Below are 18,830 nucleotides of genomic sequence, written 5' to 3' on the forward strand. Positions count from 1 at the left end.
TACCACTCGAATCCAATACCAAAATCTTTAAATTCAAAAATAAATGATACAAATTAAATTCAAGATAATATATGTATCAACCTCATCAGAAAAAAATCGCCAGAATGCTCGCCAGAATGCAAGAAAGACGTGGTGAAATTGGGTAAAAAGGTTGAGAGGTTGATGTAGGGAAGCTGCATTCATCTCTATGGCACTGTTGTAAATAAGCCAAAGAGCCAAACTCCAGCCCCATAAAAATCAAAATTCGATTCGCCTTAATTCAAATTTCACAATATCCAATCTGGAAAACGTAAACCCAGAAACCCTAACCCTAAAGCATAAAAAAATAAAAAAACGGAAAGAAAGAATCGAATTGCAATCGGCAATTCGGCGCAAGTCGAAAACCATAAACCCTAGGTTGTGTAGGCTGAGGGAATTGTAGGGTTAAACGAGTGACCGATATATATACACACAGGAGGAGGAGACCCGCGGGGATTTGAAATTACAAATTTGTACATTGGCCCAAACCAATTTCTCCTCCATTTTTCCTGGGCTGGACTCGAATTTTACGAAAGACAAATGAGCTTGACCCACAACCGTTTTGATGAAGTAAAAAACCCACAACATGGAACAAAGGGCAAACATGTACTTGAAGACTGATTTTATTTCCTTTTGTTGAGGTTTTTACGCAAATGGTCCATGATATTAATCAAATTCTTTATTTTGGTCTCTTATTTTTAAAATCGGTCAATGTCATCTCTGAAATTTAACCTAGCATCAATATAGTCCATGCCATCTAATTCCTTTTTGGCACGTTTGGTGGACTAGACAAGATATGATTTGGTATTTCGGATTGGTTAGGCTATTGGATAGGTTGTGCTTTTTATCTATTGCTTGCTTTAGAATAGCATAAGCTTAAACATCGCAACCACAACTATGACCGACGATCTTTAACTGTGACCCACCCGGTCACCAACCCGCATTGCGGCCGACCCACGATGATCAACCCCGACGTTCACAACTCATGACTTCCACCTGCATTTAGATCGAACCTCACAAATCGCAACCCCCACACCATCATCCAAAATGCTACTCGTGAGCCCGTGATTTCCACCAGCAATCAGAACTGAGACTATTAGAAAAAGGCGTGCAATTTCCACCTGCAACCAAACTGAAGATGCTCTGCGTGAAGCTACTACTTCAACCCCTTGCAACAAACGATATTATTTAAGTGGCCACAATGCAAATTGTTAAAATAACAACACACGAACACAATAAACAACTGTTATAATATGTATCCATGTCATATAAATTATTTCTCTCGTTTAATATACACACCACTCCGATCATGGATGGTTGCTTGAGATTCCCTCCCAACAAATTGGGCCTCAATTTGGAAAAATAATTCTGAAAAAGTAAATTCGAACAAACCAGTGTGTCCAGATTCTTCGGAATATGGAACTGTTTCGGATTATCTTACATTGGGAATGGCGAAGATCAGAGTCTGTTCAACTGACGTGGCATTGACGTGTCTTACCCAACCTAGCCGCAAAGCTGACGTGCGGAAGAGGATAAACATTAAAACGGCAACATCCCGCTCTCAATCCATTCCTAATCCTGAAACGTCACCGTCTCGATCGTCTTATCCTATTCCTAATTACGTCATTACCCAAACAACTTCCAAATACTCGGCGCTGCAATCAATCACACAGTTCTTCCTCCTCCTCTATAATTGGGATTCTCTTCTCCTTCGCCAGACACCAACTGCTATTTTTTAGAGAGAGAAGGAGAAGAGGAGAGAGAGAATGAGGATTGACGAAGAGGGCGAAGGAGTGTCGGCGTCCAGGAACCACCTGGTTTTTGCCTACTACGTCACCGGTCACGGCTTCGGCCACGCCACCCGAGTCGTCGAGGTCAACTTTTCTCACGCCGATCAATTTTTTTTTTTGGTTCAAGTTTGAATGTCGATTATCCGTTGGCTGCTGATCAGCGCCGCATGCTGTGAGTGTAGGTTGCGCGGCACCTGATTCTCGCCGGCCACGATGTCCACGTCGTCACCGGAGCTCCTGACTTCGTCTTCACTTCCGAGATACAATCGCCTCGCCTCTTCATCCGCAAGGTAAGACTTTTACTGTTTTACAGTCTCGCAATTTGCATGTCTGCCGATGATAATTCTTCATCAAAATTATAAGAGAAAATTATAACAATGATCTTTTGATTAAAAATTCGTGATTATTGATCATTTAACTTGTCGAAACCTAAAACTTACGTCAAAATTAGAATTTTCCTTAAATGAGAAAAATTGTAGTAGCAGTGCCTTAATTTTAGTTCAATTGGAGAAATAGTTCTTAATTTTAACCTAATTGAAGTAATGGTTCTCGACTTTAATCAAATTATAGTAATGGTCCTTCCATCATAATAACTCAGATGGAATTCTGACAGAGTTGACGAAATGACCATATTGCACATGTTGATGAGTTAATGGATAAATAATCATGACTTTTTAGTTCAGAGATCATTACTTCAATTGAGTTAAAGTTGATGACCCTTTTTACAATTTTTTCAAATCTTAAATTTGTAGAATTATGTCTGTTTTTTATTTTTTTAGCTTGAAATTATTACTGTAGCAGTAATTTTAGTAATGTTTATCATTAATGGTAAACAAAATTATGATAATTTCTATGATTTTTCATAATTTTAGCTTGAAATTAGTAAAGTTGAAATTTTGGTAATTTATGGAATGATGTGGATATTAGGTTCTTCTGGACTGTGGAGCTGTGCAAGCAGATGCTTTAACAGTCGATCGTCTTGCTTCCTTAGCTAAGGTAACGATTAATTTTTATTTTTTGTTTTTGTTGATTATATATTTTTTTTATTTCGGCAATGAAGTTGTGTTGCTTTTCATTTTTGGTTTTCGGATTGTTACTAAATATTGGACTATTTTTTAACTTCTTGGTGTTTACTTTCCATTTTCTTCGCTGTGTTAGTATTCTGAGACAGCTGTGGCGCCTCGGGCTTCAATCTTGAAAACGGAAGTGGAGTGGCTAACCTCCATCAAGGCTGACCTAGTGGTACTTAAATTGCTGCTTCTGTTGTTTTATTGCGATTCAGTTGAGATTGAATCGAAGGGAACTTCTGTGTTTATACTTTGTGTGAAGATCTTGGCTCTGATAGTTTGTTCTGCCTGTACAAGAACAGGTCTCAGATGTTGTTCCTGTTGCATGCCGTGCAGCCGCTGATGCTGGAATTCGCTCTGTTTGTGTCACTAACTTTAGGTATATTGTTATCGTTAGCATTCTTTTTTACTCAACCTCTCATAATTTTTAAATGTAAATACATATCTTGAAGTAATATGTCAAGTTATGAGTTTTGATGATTTTGAGTTGTCCAACTATTTCAACTCTTTGTAACTCTATGCTCATCCTTTCTCTATACAGTTGGGACTTCATCTATGCAGAATATGTCATGGCTGCTGGAAGTAATCATCGTTCAATCGTTTGGCAGGTGACCTTCCTGTGCTTCAGACGGAATTATTTACCTTAAAAGATGTAGTAATTTGCTCATTGCATCTCTTCCGCTCTCTCCATTTGATATGGTCCAGTCTGTGTCTCTATAATGTAGTATGTGAAACATACTGATAACAAGTTCTTATGGGTTCTTGATGTTTGCTGTGGTAAAATTTTCTCTGTGTTGAATATAGATAGCAGAAGATTATTCTCACTGCGAGTTCCTCATCCGCCTCCCAGGATACTGCCCAAGTATGTTGCTTTCTATCCCTGGACAGTGACTTCCTTGTCTTTAAATATTATTTTTCTCTCTTTGGTTCAGGGGATTGTTTACTAATTTGTCTGATATCATTTTTTATGACTTTGCAGTGCCTGCTTTCCGTGATGCAGTTGATGTACCTCTAGTTGTGAGGAGGTTTCGCAGATCCCGCAAAGAGGTTTTGGTTTAAAGATCCTTAGCAAATCACTTTCATCGCTTGATTTGATTGATTGGATCAGTTGTTCATTATTTTCCTGGTTATAGGTGAGGGAGGGGCTTGGAATTGGAGACGATGTAAAACTAGTCATCCTCAACTTTGGTGGACAGGTAACATTGATATTTTAGTCTTTGATTCTAAAGAAACACCGCTTCAAATGTTTATTAAAATACCACTATTGATAATTGTACCTATATTTTTTTTCTCTATCTACAGCCAGCAGGCTGGAAGTTGAAGGAAGAGTTTTTGCCTCCTGGATGGCTGTGCCTGGTATTTTCATTGCATTGTTCCACGTTTTTGCTTGTCTGAAAGTGCTTAATGACGATCTTCATAGTGAAAAAGGTATTTTTGTTTTTTGGTTCAGGTTTGTGGTGGTTCTGACACCCAGGAACTTCCACCAAATTTCATAAAACTGGCAAAAGATGCTTATACACCTGATTTTATGGCAGCATCTGACTGTATGCTTGGTAGGTTTGAAACTATGTTGGCGGGAAGCTTATGTTGAATGGATAGAGATTGAAATTTTTTCGGTTCATTTTATTTCAGGAAAAATTGGATATGGCACTGTGAGTGAAGCTCTTTCATACAAGTTACCATTTGTCTTTGTACGCAGAGATTATTTCAATGAAGAACCTTTCTTGAGAAATATGCTTGAGGTACGAACTGTCCACTTTGTTATAATAATTTTTATTTTGTTTGGTTAAACAGTATCATCTTCCTCTCGTACCTCCTTGAAATTTACTAGCAATGATGTACAGACACTACACATGTCGTTTCACAACGCATATGTGATAACTTCTCCAGCCCCTCTCTTCCCCTCCACTTCTGTAGTCAACATATTTTTCTCTTCTATCTACTTTTGACTCAAAAAATTAGTGTCAATTATTAAAGAACATATTAAGACATTTTTATTTTGTTGAAGTCTGTGACCCAAAGATGATCCTGATTTTCCGATAGCAAACATGATTAAAAATCTGATACGTGTTTACCATTTGTTATTTTTCTTCAACTTCTTCTCCTTTCTCTCCTATATTCTTGTCAAGAATCTGATTCTAGTTGGGTTTAAAATAATTTCTTATAACAGTATTATCAAGGTGGCGTTGAGATGATTAGGAGGGACTTGCTCACTGGTCATTGGAAACCTTACCTTGAGCGTGCAATCAGTTTGAAACCATGCTATGAAGGCGGCATCAATGGTGGTGAGGTACCTTCTTTGTTTATAGAATCCTATGATTAGTTATACACTTGCATTTCGCATCTGTGTGGTAATGTACAATTTGAAAATTATAGGTGGCAGCTCACATCCTGCAAGAGACGGCTATTGGGAAAAACTACGCTTCAGATAAGGTAATTGAACTTTAACTGCGAATTTTTATTTTTTTTATTTTTAATTTTTTTAAATCGACTTGTAGATTTCATAGAACTTCAATGCCAAATAGTTTGTTAGCACTAGTCAGATACAATTTCACAGGGTGTGGAAACTGATAAGCCAAACTGTGCAAAATCTACTATATTTCAGTCATATAAAAATCCCACTTTTCTCTCACTAACATGTAGCTAAGTGGGGCAAGAAGATTGCGTGATGCCATAATTCTTGGGTATCAACTTCAAAGGGCACCTGGACGAGATATGGCAATTCCTGAATGGTATGCAAATGCTGAAAGTGAACTTGGAATTGGATCACCTACTTGTGGAATGAGCGAAAATGGCTCCCTAATGTACTCGTGAGTTGTATCTTCTATTACTACTGTTGTTAAGAATTAATTGGATACTTATTCTAACATCACTGCAAATCTACTTTTAGATGCACTGAAGATTTTGAGATTCTTCATGGAGATCTTCATGGTCTTTCAGATACGACGACTTTTTTGAAGAGCCTGGCGGAACTAGATTCTGTTTATGACTCTGAAAAAACTACTGAGAAGCGCCGGGAGCGCAAGGCTGCAGCTGGACTCTTCAACTGGGAGGTCTCACTTAGTTCAACTCAATCTCATAGCCTGTCTTAGGTTTTCAAGTTTTTCAACAATTCCAAATGGTTGATGTAGATGACATATAAATTGATACATGAATAGTTACATCACAAGTCATAACTTGTTAGATATGCATTTGTATTGGCAATTTAAGATTAACTAAACACCTTGCCTGTGTTGTTTAGGAGTTTGGCTTAGGAAGAATTATAGATGTATTCATAGTTTCAGAAGCTGAACTGTTTTTCCAATGATTTTACTGAGTAATTGTATTTGATTTTTGGGACACAGGAAGAAATTTTTGTAGCTAGAGCACCTGGACGGTTAGACGTAATGGGAGGGATTGCTGACTATTCAGGAAGCCTAGTCTTGCAGGTTTGTCTCTGTATTTCATGGATATTAGTTATTCTGTCTGCAAAGCGTACTATTGCCACTGGGCACAGTGTATCATGTATGCACACTCACTGGTGCACAGACACATACACTTCTGTGTACACCTATTGTTGAAACAGAAGCCTAGTATAAAAACAGGACTCATGGGACAAAAACCTTGTCTCTCCTCCTGATGGTTTCTTCTGATGTTCTCTCTCACAGATGCCCATAAAAGAAGCCTGCCATGTTGCTGTTCAACGGAATCATCCAAGTAAACATAGGCTCTGGAAACATGCCCTGGCCCGGCAGCAGGGACAAAACCCGACGCCTGTCCTGCAAATTGTAAGTGTAAGCATTAAGAGTCAATATGTCGTTTAAGTGTTGGAAGCGGGGTTGTCTTCATCTTTGGGGTAGTGAGGAAGGGTTAGAATGTAGATATAGTTTCTCCTATTGGCATGATATAAACTTTGGTTGCTATTTTTCAAAGTTATCCCGACAGCCTAATGAAGGAAGGCTGTGTGGAAATACCTTCTCTCAGAAATAGAAATAAAAATAATTATCGTTACCATTTTCATAATTGGTTGTATCAGGTCTCATATGGTTCAGAGTTAAGCAACCGTAGCCCAACGTTTGACATGGATCTATCTGATTTTATGGATGGAGATAAGCCAATGTCATATGAGAATGCAAAGAAATACTTTTCACAAGATCCATCCCAAAAGTGGGTCAATCTTCCATCTTTAATTTGTCTGTATCTGTAACTTTGTGAACTACTGACATGGTTTCAATTTTAGGTGGGCAGCATATGTTGCAGGTGTCATTCTGGTTTTAATGACAGAACTAGGTGTACGTTTTGAGGATAGCATCAGTTTGCTGGTATGAGTTGGCATTTCGTTTAACATGTTGATTTAGTCCTATCAACTAGCTCAAAACTTTGTATTATAGTGCTTCGCTGTTCTATACTTTATTATGCGCTGTTCAGTTGATATGTATAGTTTACTCTTCGGTTGCTTAAATTAGCTGATTGTCGTTTACTATGACCATAATCTTGACTTCGCTGCTTGCAATAACATACAGGTTTCCTCCTCCGTCCCAGAAGGCAAAGGTGTCTCTTCTTCTGCTTCTGTGGAAGTCGCTACCATGTCTGCCATAGCTGCTGCCCATGGTACTTCCATTATTCAACTTAGGCTTTTTAGCCGTCTATTTGTACTTTCAAAATATGAGAAAATGTCTAAAACCGACCCCTTTATTTTGTAGGATTAAGCATCAGTCCCAGAGATCTTGCTTTGCTTTGCCAAAAGGTTACCCCCTCAACAGTAGTCAGCATACTACTGCTTTCCTTTTGAAATTACATTAATGTTGATTTTTCTAAGTGTATGTTAGGTGGAGAATCATATTGTTGGAGCCCCATGCGGTGTCATGGACCAGATGACATCTGCATGTGGTGAAGCAAACAAGCTTCTTGCAATGGTGTGCCAGGTATCCGCTGTTGATGTTGCAGAAAACAACTCTGCTGCTGCATTTTATGTATCAAAAAACTGTGTCAAGTGTTTTTTTTGTTTTGTTCTCCCTACAGCCTGCTGAGGTTCTTGGACTTGTAGAAATTCCTGGCCATGTCAGATTTTGGGGAATTGATTCAGGAATAAGACACAGGTAGAAGATCAACGGCCTATCGTCTTACATATTAACAAAATCATAAGCTTTTAAATGGCCTTAAGAATCCTCAAATAAGGAATTGTACTTAAGCCTTGCGATTTTACTTCTTGGATAGTGTCGGAGGTGCAGATTATGGATCTGTTCGAATAGGTGCCTTTATGGGTCGGAAGATGATAAAGTGTGCAGCTTCTATGATTTTGTCCCGGTCATCATCAACTGCAAATGGGACAAACGGTGATGAGTTGGAGGATGATGGTTTTGAACTACTTGAAGCTGAAGCCTCATTAAATTACTTGTGCAACCTGTCACCTCACAGGTAATGTTTTCTATGGGACTTTTAAGTAACTTGTTAATAATTAAGGTGCACTTACCGGCCAAAAGACAAAGGCGACGTTTTCAGCTAAATACTTTTACGTCTGTATTAAGGGAACTGTTATTAGCACTTCAAAAATCTTATTCTACACTCCTCACAAGTGTATTTTTCTTTCTAATTATAGAAAGTTTGGAGTGCCAATGAGATTTTAGGAGTGCTAATAACAATCCTCCTGTATTAATCCTATAATAGTTTATCAATATGTTTTCGTAACTTGAACTTCAGATATGAGGCTCTTTATGTTAAGGTGCTTCCTGAGACTATACTTGGTGAAACTTTTCTTGAGAAGTATGATGATCACAACGATCCAGTTACAGTAATTGATCCAAAATGTAACTACGTAGTAAGATCACCTGCTAGACATCCTATATATGAAAATTTCCGGGTTAAGGTTAGTGCCGGAATTTTATATGACGATGCTTGTGTTTCTTGTTATTCTTATTATGGACTATGATTCGATCATCTAAGTTATTTTGGTATTTACTTGACTTGAAGACATTCAAAGCACTGCTAACATCTGCAAATTCAGATGATCAGCTTACAGCTCTTGGAGAATTACTGTATCAGGTATGTACAAATTTCTGAATTTGCATGATCGTTGAAGAAAACGTGAAATTCAAACTCCACTTCACAAACACAGAAAAGAGAAAATAGAATAAATGTATTCAGTCTGAGTTTTAGTACGGGAATTGAGTTGAAACATCATTTCTATTGACAGTAGTCTTGGTAGATTAACCGGACAACGATCCCAGCACACACTCGTGAAATAAAGAAAGAAGGAGATGCGCACCCCTAAAATTTGAATCATGATATGATTATTTTCATATAGGTTCAGAAACATTTTACGCATTGGTTCCATGTCACGAACAAATCTCGGGCTATTTGTTGGCTAGCCAGTACCTGAACATAATCTTCTTTTACAGTGCCACTACAGCTATAGTGCTTGCGGACTTGGCTCCGACGGAACAAACCGGCTTGTACGGTTGGTACAAGCGATGCAAAATGCTAAATCATCTAAATCCGACGACGGGACATTATACGGAGCCAAGATTACAGGCGGAGGTTCTGGCGGAACGGTTTGTGTAGTCGGAAGGAATTCTCTGCAGAGCAGCCAACAAATTTTGGAGGTAATTCTATCAGGAAAAAAGTATTTTGTCTTAAACGTTACTGCAGTAGCTACTAGATTTTCCCTTTTTATTCCTGTGGATTACTGGGGTGCTGTTGATTTTGATCTATGCAGATTCAGCAGAGGTACAAAGATGCAACAGGGTATCTGCCATTTATTTTCGAGGGCTCGTCGCCCGGTGCCGGAAAATTCGGGTATCTAAGAATACGCCGCCGCGTCTCCCTCGATCCAAATGAGTAATGTATTGGAGTATAAAATGTCTAGTAATTTGGCTTAAACTTAAGCCTTCTATTCAAGGATCACATTTGGTACAACTCTCTGTAGACGAATTGGCAGTATAACAATATTATTTATTCCAAGCCCAAATAATATTATAGAACATTTGATTTCGACTCTAATGTTGATTATATTATATATACTAATAATTTTTAAAGTCTCGTGAGGCTTCACTTCACACCTCAATGCTTTCGCCCAAGCGGGGTTGCCTATAAAACGTCTTGACTTCGCCTTTTAAAATATTGTTGTATATTAAAAGCACGGATATGAAATTTTTTTTCTTTTGTTTCCAACCAGCAATTCGTATAAGTTTGGTGCAACATTGCTTTGGAAACATATAATTCCGATCAGGCAAGGAAAAAAGTTGAATACTTCCAATATCATCCAAACCTTGAGCCAAAAGAAACTTAACAATTAATCATAACTCCATAAAACTTGTAGATGCTGGTAACAAATACTTGTCCTTGGTAAATGCTTCAAACAACTACAGAAAGTTGCTTCAATTATTACGAAATACGCTGAATACGGATCATAGAATGACAGATACGGTTTATACGGATCAGTATCTACAAACTGAACCTAGAATTATGACACTGGTGGATTCTCGCGATCCTGCTGAAAGAAGGACTCGTATGTTGCAACCCTCGGCTTTGCTTCAGGCAGCTCCAGCCCTTCCATAAAACCGGAAGTCATCTTGAGGAAATCTTTCATGTGTAATTGTTTCCATTCCTTCCCATTTTAAAGGGATCAAAGCAACCAAGAAAGTCAGACACAAGAGAATTAGGTATTCTAACAATAAACAATGTTGGTAGAGAGCTAACTTCTAGTCTTCTACTTAACGAAAAAACTATACGCATCCATATTATCGATACTCAAACACATAGGAGTCTTCTTCCGTTTTGTTTACTTAATTTTGTTTTTGATTCTCCTAAGAAGTAGAAGAGCGAAAGGTAAAAGAGTTTACCTCAAAATTCCAATCTCCATACAGGTTTGGATCATTTTTGTTGCTCCAAACATAAGCCTGAGCTAGCAAACTCTCAGAACTATCCTGCAGAAGAGAAAAATTGCCACCCTCCCATTAAATCCACAAACTTCTTGAGAAAAAAGGCGTACAACAACGTTTCTTAACAAAGGCACCAAAGATCACACCAAGATATTTCCCAAATTTGGTGAGAACTGACGAAAAATGGCTTGCTTCCGTCGCATAAAATGCATCAAAATTGCAAATTTTTAGAGCTTCCCAATCCTACCCAGGACACCAATTGATAGCGTATAGCCAAAGCTTAAGCCTTTCCCAAACATTGTCTTCAATTTGACATTTCCACAGCATACTAATATGTAAGTAAATGGTATTTTTTTTTCTTCTGATTAACGCGGTATTCTAAACTAGTCTAATATGCGGAAAGACGATACAACTGGAGGTGAAAACGGTGGGTGATTAGAATTATAAAGTGCAAGTGAGTGAAAGGGAATACCATCAAGGAGACCTCAACAGAGCTCCTCTCATACTCCACATCCTCAAATTCATCTAAAATATGCAATTCAGGATCTGTTATTTCCAATAACACCTGCTTAAACAAAACTTGATTCATTATTATTCTTATTTAATAAAAAATAATTCACAATTTACGTGACTAATTATTATGTCATCTAATAAACTTGATTAAGAATTAGAACTTGCCTTGCCAGCAACTTTTTTATTCTCGACCGGAAGAATCGCCGGATAAACTCTTCCTTTGATGCTATACCTATCACTGATCATTAATAATTACCTAATCATTCACAAATTTCAATTCTTTTGCAATTTTTTTTATATAATTAACAATAAAAACAGATAATTAAGTTGAGAGAGAGAGCGAGACTGACTAGCCATTGAGAATGGCAGGGGAGGATTGAGGGACACGATTTAAGAGGACTCGGCAGACATCCTCCGCCATGAGGCTGCCGTACACGAACACCTTGTGAGGCTATGCGACTGACCACCACCGTTCGCCACCACTGAGCTCATCGCACCACCACTCATCTCTCTCTCTGCGACTCTCTCCTCTCTCTCTCTCTCTATTGGAATATCTTTTGTGTGGAATTCATTCCGAGTTGGAACCATACGACGTGTATTTTTATTTTTTAATTTTTTTGAGTGACGACGATTTTTATTTTTTTTGAGCGACGACTTGCAATTTGGTGGTCAATTTTTCTAGGCCGTGTCTCTACCCGATTCGCCAAAAACGACCTCTCAAATATTCATCAATTTTATTGAATTTTTACATGCCTTTCCGAATTTATACAATGAAATTATGTTTTACGCATGTTACATTCCTTGGTAAAACTTCTTTAAGATCCGAGTCCTGTAAACTCATAGTGCAACAACTAAATGCTATTACCCACTTGAGCTATAAATCGATTGATGATAACATAACACACTAGTGTGACACTTTCACGTTTCCAATACAGGCATGTTACAGGGGATTTATACTGCGTATTCCATTGTCAATTGAAGTTGTTTCATAAAAACAGGAGAAACAAGGTTTGTACTTTCGATGAGAATAAGGTAATGGCGGAAAATAACACAAAGAAGACGACACAATGCATGAGCTACAATAGTTACGGTGTAAGCATTTCTAGCTCCAAGTACTTCATGTTTTTTCTTAAAATCTGTCCAAGTTGAACCAACATACAACTAAATCACAAAAGATGAGCAACTTTTCCAAGATGGAGCCGAACACAATATTCCTCTCCGTAAACAAGAGTCATTTAGTTCAAAGAAACTAATAGAAAGTTGCCGGACTCGTGTCAGTTCGCAGCAACATCATCATATGTTCATTGGCTCGGGACTAGCAGTGTTCAATATGTCCAACAATGAGTTCTGAGGCTCCAACTCCTCATGCCACAGTGGAAGTTTGTCGCCAGGATAGTAGTTTCTTGTCACTCCCTCAGAATTTATCTGCAAAACCGCACAAACGATAAGGAAAGTAAGGGACTTAGCCAATCTATGGTCTTGTATGTTGGAACAAAAATGAAGTTACGATTGCTCAGTCACAAATACAGTTGAGGGAAAAAAGAACTTACAACTACAGTACGGACAACACCCCCACTGGCACCATCTCGTGCAATGGCGAGAGAAACAGCCTTGACCACCAATTGCTGCAACGATGCCACCAAAGATTTGTTAACAATAATGCTCAAAGTCAAACTTTACATAACAATAGCAATCTGTTATTTGTCACAGCAAATGCCTGCTTGATATCATCACCAGCTACATATTATATATGTTGGAGCACTAAAACGAAAGTTTTAGTACTGATTTCCTTTCCAAGGGTCAAAGCTTGCTTGCGATATTGTGGCATTTAAGTTAATTATTGATGCAAAATAGTGACCAGGTCAAGTGCCATGTAAACTTAGAACTTTTCATGACCAGTATGTTCTAATTACTAAAATTTTCAAGTACAAACATTAAGAGATAAATACCTCAGCTTCGTCCTTGGTCATTCCTTCTTTCCATGCTTGATCGAAAAATCCATACAAGTAACTGGAGCCAGATCCTACAAAGCAAAATATTATGTTAAGCCAAACTCGTGGGCAAAACTATCAAACTGAACCTTTTCAGAAGGCAAAATCACATTTAAAACTTCCAAAACAGGATGTGGAAACCAATCGCAATGATGTAGGATAATAGGAGTATGATATCTGAACATAACCCTTTTTGGAGCCAGAAAATATAAGTCGTTGGTCCCTCCAGTTATAGTCATTAACCCTAAGATGAATTCTTGGCACGTACTTGAGGCACATCCAGCATTACCAATTGATTGCATACATTACTAAACCCAACTTGATATTGTCCATAAAGTAAAACTTGAAACCAAGTCATACGTTACTAAAAATCCTATTTCAACCAAACAAATCCGATGACTTTCTTTGGTATAAGCAGCAAATTTACATCCCACAAAACATACAGAAACATATAAAGCGCACGTCATTACCCAATCACAAGCGGGAAACAGAAATTCGACCATGAAGTAAGAAATACTCTAGCATAGCATACCTCCAATGGCAAAGGGCAGCTCTAGCAGTGTGCCACCAAGAGGAATCCCATAAATCTTACCGCCTTCGTACTTGTCCCACCCGCCAACAATCAGTCCAGTTTCCAACATATTCTACCAAGTTCAAAACATCATGGTAAAAACACAAACACCACAAAACTACAAACGAAATCTCACACCACAATACCAACAAACAAGAAACTACAATAGCAAACAAAAACCCAACCTTGTTACCATAGGACAGCAGCCTGACGAGGTTTGCACAAACTTTGACGGTCGCAGGTTGTCCAAGCTGAATTCTGTGCAAGCACAAACCCATCAGAAACAAAAATCAAAGGAGAATCTTTTTTAAAAAAGTAAAAGATTGCAGGAAAAAAACGAAGGAAACACTGACGTGTGCTGATGAAGGAAGTAACGAACGTAATCGGAAACAACCTGGGAATCGGCAGCCTGCGAATCCCAAAAGGGTAAAACGTTGGAATAATCGGATTTTTTTTAAGAAATTGTAGGAAATTGAACAGAAGGAGGGAAATTTGACGAGATGGGTACCGATCCAGAGCGGCAGACGTAGACATTGTCGGTGAGCTGGGTGATTTTGTCGGAGGCGCGATTGGCCACGTATACTCCTGCAAGAATCAAAAGGCAATTTGGGTAAGTGTTGAAAGTGAAAAATCAACTTAGGGTTTTGGTGGAGGAGAGAGAGCGAGAGAATGAGGAGATTTACCGGTGCTGGTACGAGAGTCGGCGCCAAGGACGACGCCTCCATCGTAGGTGACGCCGATGATGGTGGTACCCATGGAGTGAGGGGCGTTGAGATCCACGTCGGAAGAAGCCATAACGAATCAAAGGTTGGGTTTTTCAGAGGAAATTGAATTTGCAGGGAGATAGAGTGGAGGGGTTGTTGTTAAGCTGACTTACTGCTCAAGTTCTTTGGATTTTCAATATTCTGGGATTTTGGGTCATTCGGCCCAAGAGATTGTTACATTTGGGCTTCAAAATCTTCATCGAGTCTCTCTACCTTTATTATCTCCAAGGATGTAAAATTTTTTAGGGCCCGTTTGCTAACGTTTTGTAAAACACTTTTTCGTTTTGCAAATATAAAAATAGTTGAAAAATGACAGAGAGCCAATACGAGAACGAAAAACGACAGTCATTCACTCATAGCCCTGGATTGTCTATCGACAAGAAAAGACGAGTGCAGAACTAAAAGTACTTTCTGACCACTCAAGCCAGTTGGTAGACTGACAACTTTCTGGCACAGAGTTCCAGAGACAGGTCTTTCCACACATCAACATCTACAAGAACAGGAGTCTATGAAAGGACATAAATACAATCAGACCTCTTGAGTAAAATGCTTTTCCAACACTCTATCGATGCGCTCGTTAGTGCCAACTCGAGAAATTGTGCAAATAGTTGTGTAAATGTCACTTCCTCTCTACGTGTCTGGTGAATAATGGAGAAATAAGCTACAGGTCGCATCTATGTATTTGCGCCATTTAATGACACAATTCCGAAGGGATGTTGTGGCCATATCTTCTTTAGGAGTTTTTAAACCTAAGAGGCAATGGGTGCATTGCCGTGGAAAGAATGCCAGATTTTTCGGAGATGTCTGAGAATGAGAGAATTGCATCTGAATCACTCCCCCAAACTCACTGAGATTCTAGGCCTGGATAACTCGTCTCTCTCTTATGTATGCATACATGCATGTATTAGTTGCTCATACAAATCTTGCTCCTCATAGTATAGGGGTGGAGTGCGAGCGGAAACGGTAACCTTTTTCTTCCTGGACTATGGTGGTTTAGGCGTGTCGAAACTAAGGAAGAAATCGATGAATATACGGTTGACTCTGTTTCCAGGTCGTATTCAAGTGAAAACAAGGAAGGCGGAAATCATAAGGCGGCAAAACCAGTTGCTGACTCGTACGATGAGAATCGATTTCACAAAATAATAGTAGGAAGGACGCCGGAAGCTTCAAGCGCTGTACTGGTATCCGATGTGTCGTCAACCGGAACCCATCGGAACTGCAAATTGGCACCAGTTGGACTTCCCACTTGAATGTTGTGATGTGTGGTTACGTTTCTTGGCAGGGGTTTGGTGTTGCACTTGCGCACATGAAGCTTGAACTACGAAAGTAAGGTCCAACTCCACATTGTTTCGATCTAAAAAACGAAATGTATGTACGTACATCCTCGATCACGTTGCGGATTGAAGATTTAGACGGGAAGGAAACTGTTGGTGAGATTGCTGAGAAGCAGAGACATAACATTGTAAAATAAACGAAAATGCGTATTTAAGCTGGGAATTGGAAATAAAGCACCACCATCATTGTATCATTCCTTTCATTAAGTAACTGTTACATCCCACATAGTTTGAAAGGGTAAGGAGTAAAAAATAGGGAAAAGAACAGCGGTTAGTTTATCCTCGTAATAATCCTGGAACATATTCCGAACCATGAATTTTGCCGCACTCAAACCTAAACTTTTCTAAGGCCTCTGAAAAATATGCTTAACCAAAATAAGAAACTAAGAAAAAAAAAAAGTCCGGAATAATAAGCCAAAAGAATCTTAAACTTAAACTAGGGAGATCGATATAACGGGGTTAGCACTCTGTAGCTTCCATCTGTGTTCAGAGGTTACGAGTCCATGGCGATGGCTTCCGGGAGAGGATGCAGTTGGAGGGCCGGGATGTTGGACTTGAGCGGAAGGTTGGTTGGCCCGGCAATTTCTTCTCCATCGGAAATCCTTTACCGGCTATTCCAAGAACCTTCCTCACCTCATTTGCTAGCTCTATCACATAGTCCTCTTCATGGCCTGTTCATGTCAGCAATTCGTTAATCAATCGTGTTTCTTGAAGAAACAAGCATCTAAACGTAATTAATGAACGAACTAGGACAAATTCGGTCATGGACCTCATGCATATAACCTTGATTCATAACAAGGAATTCGAACGATGAGTTTGCTCACCTATATCGAACAAAGCCTTCTCCAACAGAAAGAGATAGTCTCTATTGTTTCCGCAGGGCCCAAAAGCAGTTGCAATTTGCCTGAAAGGGGAAAAAACTTATCAGAAGCTGTAAAAACTATTTTGGAAACATTGTTACAACAATCAACATCAAAGGAAGAAGAAATGAAATCTGCAATACCTTGCCATGTTCTCCAGTGGAGCAGGACCCAGATAATACTTGTTCGATTCTTTGTCTGGAGTCGACGTGAAACTGCAATATCATGAACAAGTTCGGTTAGGGATACTTTGCACGTCCACAGTATTTCCCTCTCTTACATTATAATAGAGCAATTTTACATAAGATGAATGATATGTCAAGCGGGAAATGAGAGATCGACAACCAAATGACTTACACAATAACTCCTGTCAAAAATGGCTCCGACTGAGAGAACTCCCCTTCCTGTAGCGTACACAGAAAGCACATTTTATGACAAGCAGTACAAAACAATACCTAAAATCCCAAATATAAATTAAACTGGCTAGTCCGGGCATGAAGGTGGGAGTAATATTCAAACTACTCTTACCTTATAAAAGTCGACGAGAGCCTTTGAATCATACTCGCATTCTCTCCTTTCCAAGTACTGCAAATGAAAAGGAAATGTATAAGTATGGCTATTAGATAGCATGTTTCATAAACCAAAACGCCAACTAAAAATGCCAATTCTATCTCAGGCCATACTTTTTTCCTACTCTAGCAAGTGTAACCAACACAATTAACCGACAATATGCCACCACGATGACAAATTTACTTTTGAAGAAGCATACCTCCATTGCCAGTTTCTCCCTTTCCGGCCCTCCGCGTACAGAATACACAGCACCCCACTGTTGGACGAGATCGAATGTCAGAACGAAACACTAATTGAACCAACCATACAACAAAAGCTCAAAAATAATTGAATGTTCAATTAGATGGTTACTTACGCAAATAGCTCCTTCTTGGTACTCCAAAGTGCAAGTCCGAGCAGGGTGCTCAGGGGTACCTCTGTGATCTATGCAGGCTTCAGAATAGAAAAACAATATGACCACAATCAGTGACAGTCAAATGACAAGTAACGGATCGAAAAGTAGAACAACATATCCAATTTCTTCCTCAACAACAGAGATTAGAGAGACATACCAAGATCAAATACACGCCGGTAGTCCTTGATGTAACCTATCACCTTCTCGTCGTACTCGAATCCGGGGTTCCACACAAGTGAACCATATCCAAAGATCCAGAATACCATGGCTGCGTTTGACGACTGCAAAAACTACATTGGTGTAAAAATCCAAAGCTCTGATACAGCAAAGCCCAATGATGCCTCGCTTTATAAAATTAATAATACTAAAATTAAAAAGCTTCAAACTTTATTTTCTTTTTCAGAAAAAAGTTGACTTGATAAATGCATAAATCGTTGAAAATGCGGATAAATGCATAAATCATTGAAAATGAGCTAGAGGAATTGATTTTCTCCATATTTGGGAATTTTCCCAAAAGTGAAACATCAAGTTCGAACTTTTCCAATGTTCCCCTTTTTCCCATTTTCCCAGCAACCAAACAGAAATTGAAAATCACCAGCATTGTCATCCAACCAAAATGAAATTCAAGATTTACAGAGGAATCGAGAGCTTACAACGAAGATTGAAGAAATTTTCCCGAGAAAAAAAGCCGAGATGAAGTGTTTGGAGAAACTCCTGGGGCGAACTGATTCGATCGATCGAGAAAGCGAGAAGAAATCGACGGTGGTCGTTTGAAATTGCGGTGGCAGGAAAGAGAGAAACGAAAAGAGAATGGAAGCTAAACGCCGCGTTTAGGGTTTAGCTTCTGGATTTGGGGCTTTTGTTTCTCTCTCTGTCTCTCTCTCTCTTCGCCGCGTCTCTCTCTCTCTCTTCTGGGTTTCGCTCGATGAGGGAGGAGGGAGACGAGAGCCCTCCGTATTTATGAAGCAGAAAACCCGCGTGAGTGTGGAGTGCGTGATTTGCCACGTGAGCTAGAGTTGTCGTTGATGTTTGTGGTATCGATTTTGTATCATGTGCATCCATCACATCATCTCATCCATGCAACTACTGTTTTTTTTTT

General features: G+C 39.0%; 4 protein-coding genes across 9 annotated transcripts; 1 reads left to right on the forward strand and 3 right to left on the reverse strand.

Moving 5' to 3' along the window:
• The first annotated feature begins 1,728 nt into the window (after positions 1–1,728).
• LOC103964520 (L-arabinokinase) lies at positions 1,729–9,892 on the forward strand. Of its 6 annotated transcripts, none has more exons than XM_009377454.3 (29): positions 1,729–1,892; positions 1,991–2,098; positions 2,736–2,804; positions 2,967–3,050; positions 3,178–3,254; positions 3,417–3,483; positions 3,680–3,737; positions 3,855–3,922; positions 4,009–4,071; positions 4,178–4,231; positions 4,326–4,428; positions 4,508–4,617; positions 5,046–5,165; positions 5,252–5,308; positions 5,519–5,679; positions 5,766–5,928; positions 6,220–6,303; positions 6,523–6,648; positions 6,891–7,021; positions 7,095–7,176; positions 7,378–7,465; positions 7,558–7,601; positions 7,684–7,779; positions 7,877–7,953; positions 8,072–8,272; positions 8,555–8,720; positions 8,825–8,896; positions 9,253–9,456; positions 9,570–9,892. In XM_009377454.3, exons 1-29 carry the CDS (start codon positions 1,785–1,787, stop codon positions 9,693–9,695), a joined length of 2,967 nt encoding a protein of 988 aa, XP_009375729.2. In that variant the 5' UTR covers positions 1,729–1,784; the 3' UTR covers positions 9,696–9,892. The 6 variants fall into 6 exon arrangements, 4 of the variants coding, with proteins under 4 accessions (XP_009375729.2, XP_048436322.1, XP_009375727.2 ...); XM_009377452.3 differs by having other exon boundaries at positions 1,730–1,892; positions 5,519–5,685; XM_009377453.3 differs by having other exon boundaries at positions 1,730–1,892; positions 5,519–5,685; positions 6,523–6,642.
• Positions 9,893–10,122: 230 nt separating this feature from the next.
• On the reverse strand, positions 10,123–11,769 carry LOC103964521 (AIG2-like protein D). The gene is given in 6 exon segments (XM_009377455.3): positions 10,123–10,460; positions 10,696–10,779; positions 11,207–11,299; positions 11,413–11,485; positions 11,598–11,697; positions 11,700–11,769. Coding segments are annotated over 6 exon segments (549 nt in total). The 5' UTR covers positions 11,755–11,769; the 3' UTR covers positions 10,123–10,316.
• A 550-nt stretch (positions 11,770–12,319) lies between these two features.
• On the reverse strand, positions 12,320–14,654 carry LOC103964522 (proteasome subunit beta type-6). The gene is made up of 8 exons (XM_009377457.3): positions 14,493–14,654; positions 14,318–14,394; positions 14,163–14,218; positions 13,995–14,067; positions 13,771–13,882; positions 13,197–13,270; positions 12,798–12,872; positions 12,320–12,672 (listed from the first exon to the last, which is right to left on the reverse strand). The coding sequence occupies exons 1-8, from the start codon at positions 14,602–14,604 to the stop codon at positions 12,541–12,543; spliced, it is 711 nt and encodes a 236-aa protein (XP_009375732.2). The 5' UTR covers positions 14,605–14,654; the 3' UTR covers positions 12,320–12,540.
• Positions 14,655–16,070: 1,416 nt separating this feature from the next.
• On the reverse strand, positions 16,071–18,623 carry LOC103964523 (gamma-glutamylcyclotransferase 2-1). The gene is given in 10 exon segments (XM_009377458.3): positions 16,071–16,489; positions 16,492–16,578; positions 16,732–16,811; positions 16,911–16,982; positions 17,125–17,171; positions 17,296–17,352; positions 17,537–17,593; positions 17,693–17,769; positions 17,889–18,012; positions 18,385–18,623. Coding segments are annotated over 9 exon segments (675 nt in total). The 5' UTR covers positions 17,998–18,012; positions 18,385–18,623; the 3' UTR covers positions 16,071–16,400.
• Positions 18,624–18,830: the final 207 nt, after the last annotated feature.

This window comes from the organism of the source record quoted next, unplaced genomic scaffold (genome assembly GCF_019419815.1).
Source record: "Pyrus x bretschneideri cultivar Hongxiangsu unplaced genomic scaffold, Pyrus_bretschneideri_v1 Contig15, whole genome shotgun sequence".
Taxonomy (NCBI): Eukaryota; Viridiplantae; Streptophyta; class Magnoliopsida; order Rosales; family Rosaceae; genus Pyrus; species Pyrus x bretschneideri.

Excerpts from the sequence above, each read along its gene's own strand:
- LOC103964520 (XM_009377452.3), top strand. The coding sequence starts at position 1,785 with ATGAGGATTGACGAAGAGGGCGAAGGAGTGTCGGCGTCCAGGAACCAC. Across the intron at positions 3,738-3,854 it reads CCTCCCAGGATACTGCCCAA|TGCCTGCTTTCCGTGATGCA; the intron begins GTATGTTGCTTT and ends ATGACTTTGCAG. Across the intron at positions 7,780-7,876 it reads TTCTTGCAATGGTGTGCCAG|CCTGCTGAGGTTCTTGGACT; the intron begins GTATCCGCTGTT and ends TTCTCCCTACAG.
- LOC103964522 (XM_009377457.3), bottom strand. The coding sequence starts at position 14,604 with ATGGCTTCTTCCGACGTGGATCTCAACGCCCCTCACTCCATGGGTACC. Across the intron at positions 14,395-14,492 it reads CGACTCTCGTACCAGCACCG|GAGTATACGTGGCCAATCGC; the intron begins GTAAATCTCCTC and ends TGATTCTTGCAG. Across the intron at positions 12,673-12,797 it reads GTGTTGTCCGTACTGTAGTT|ATAAATTCTGAGGGAGTGAC; the intron begins GTAAGTTCTTTT and ends GCGGTTTTGCAG.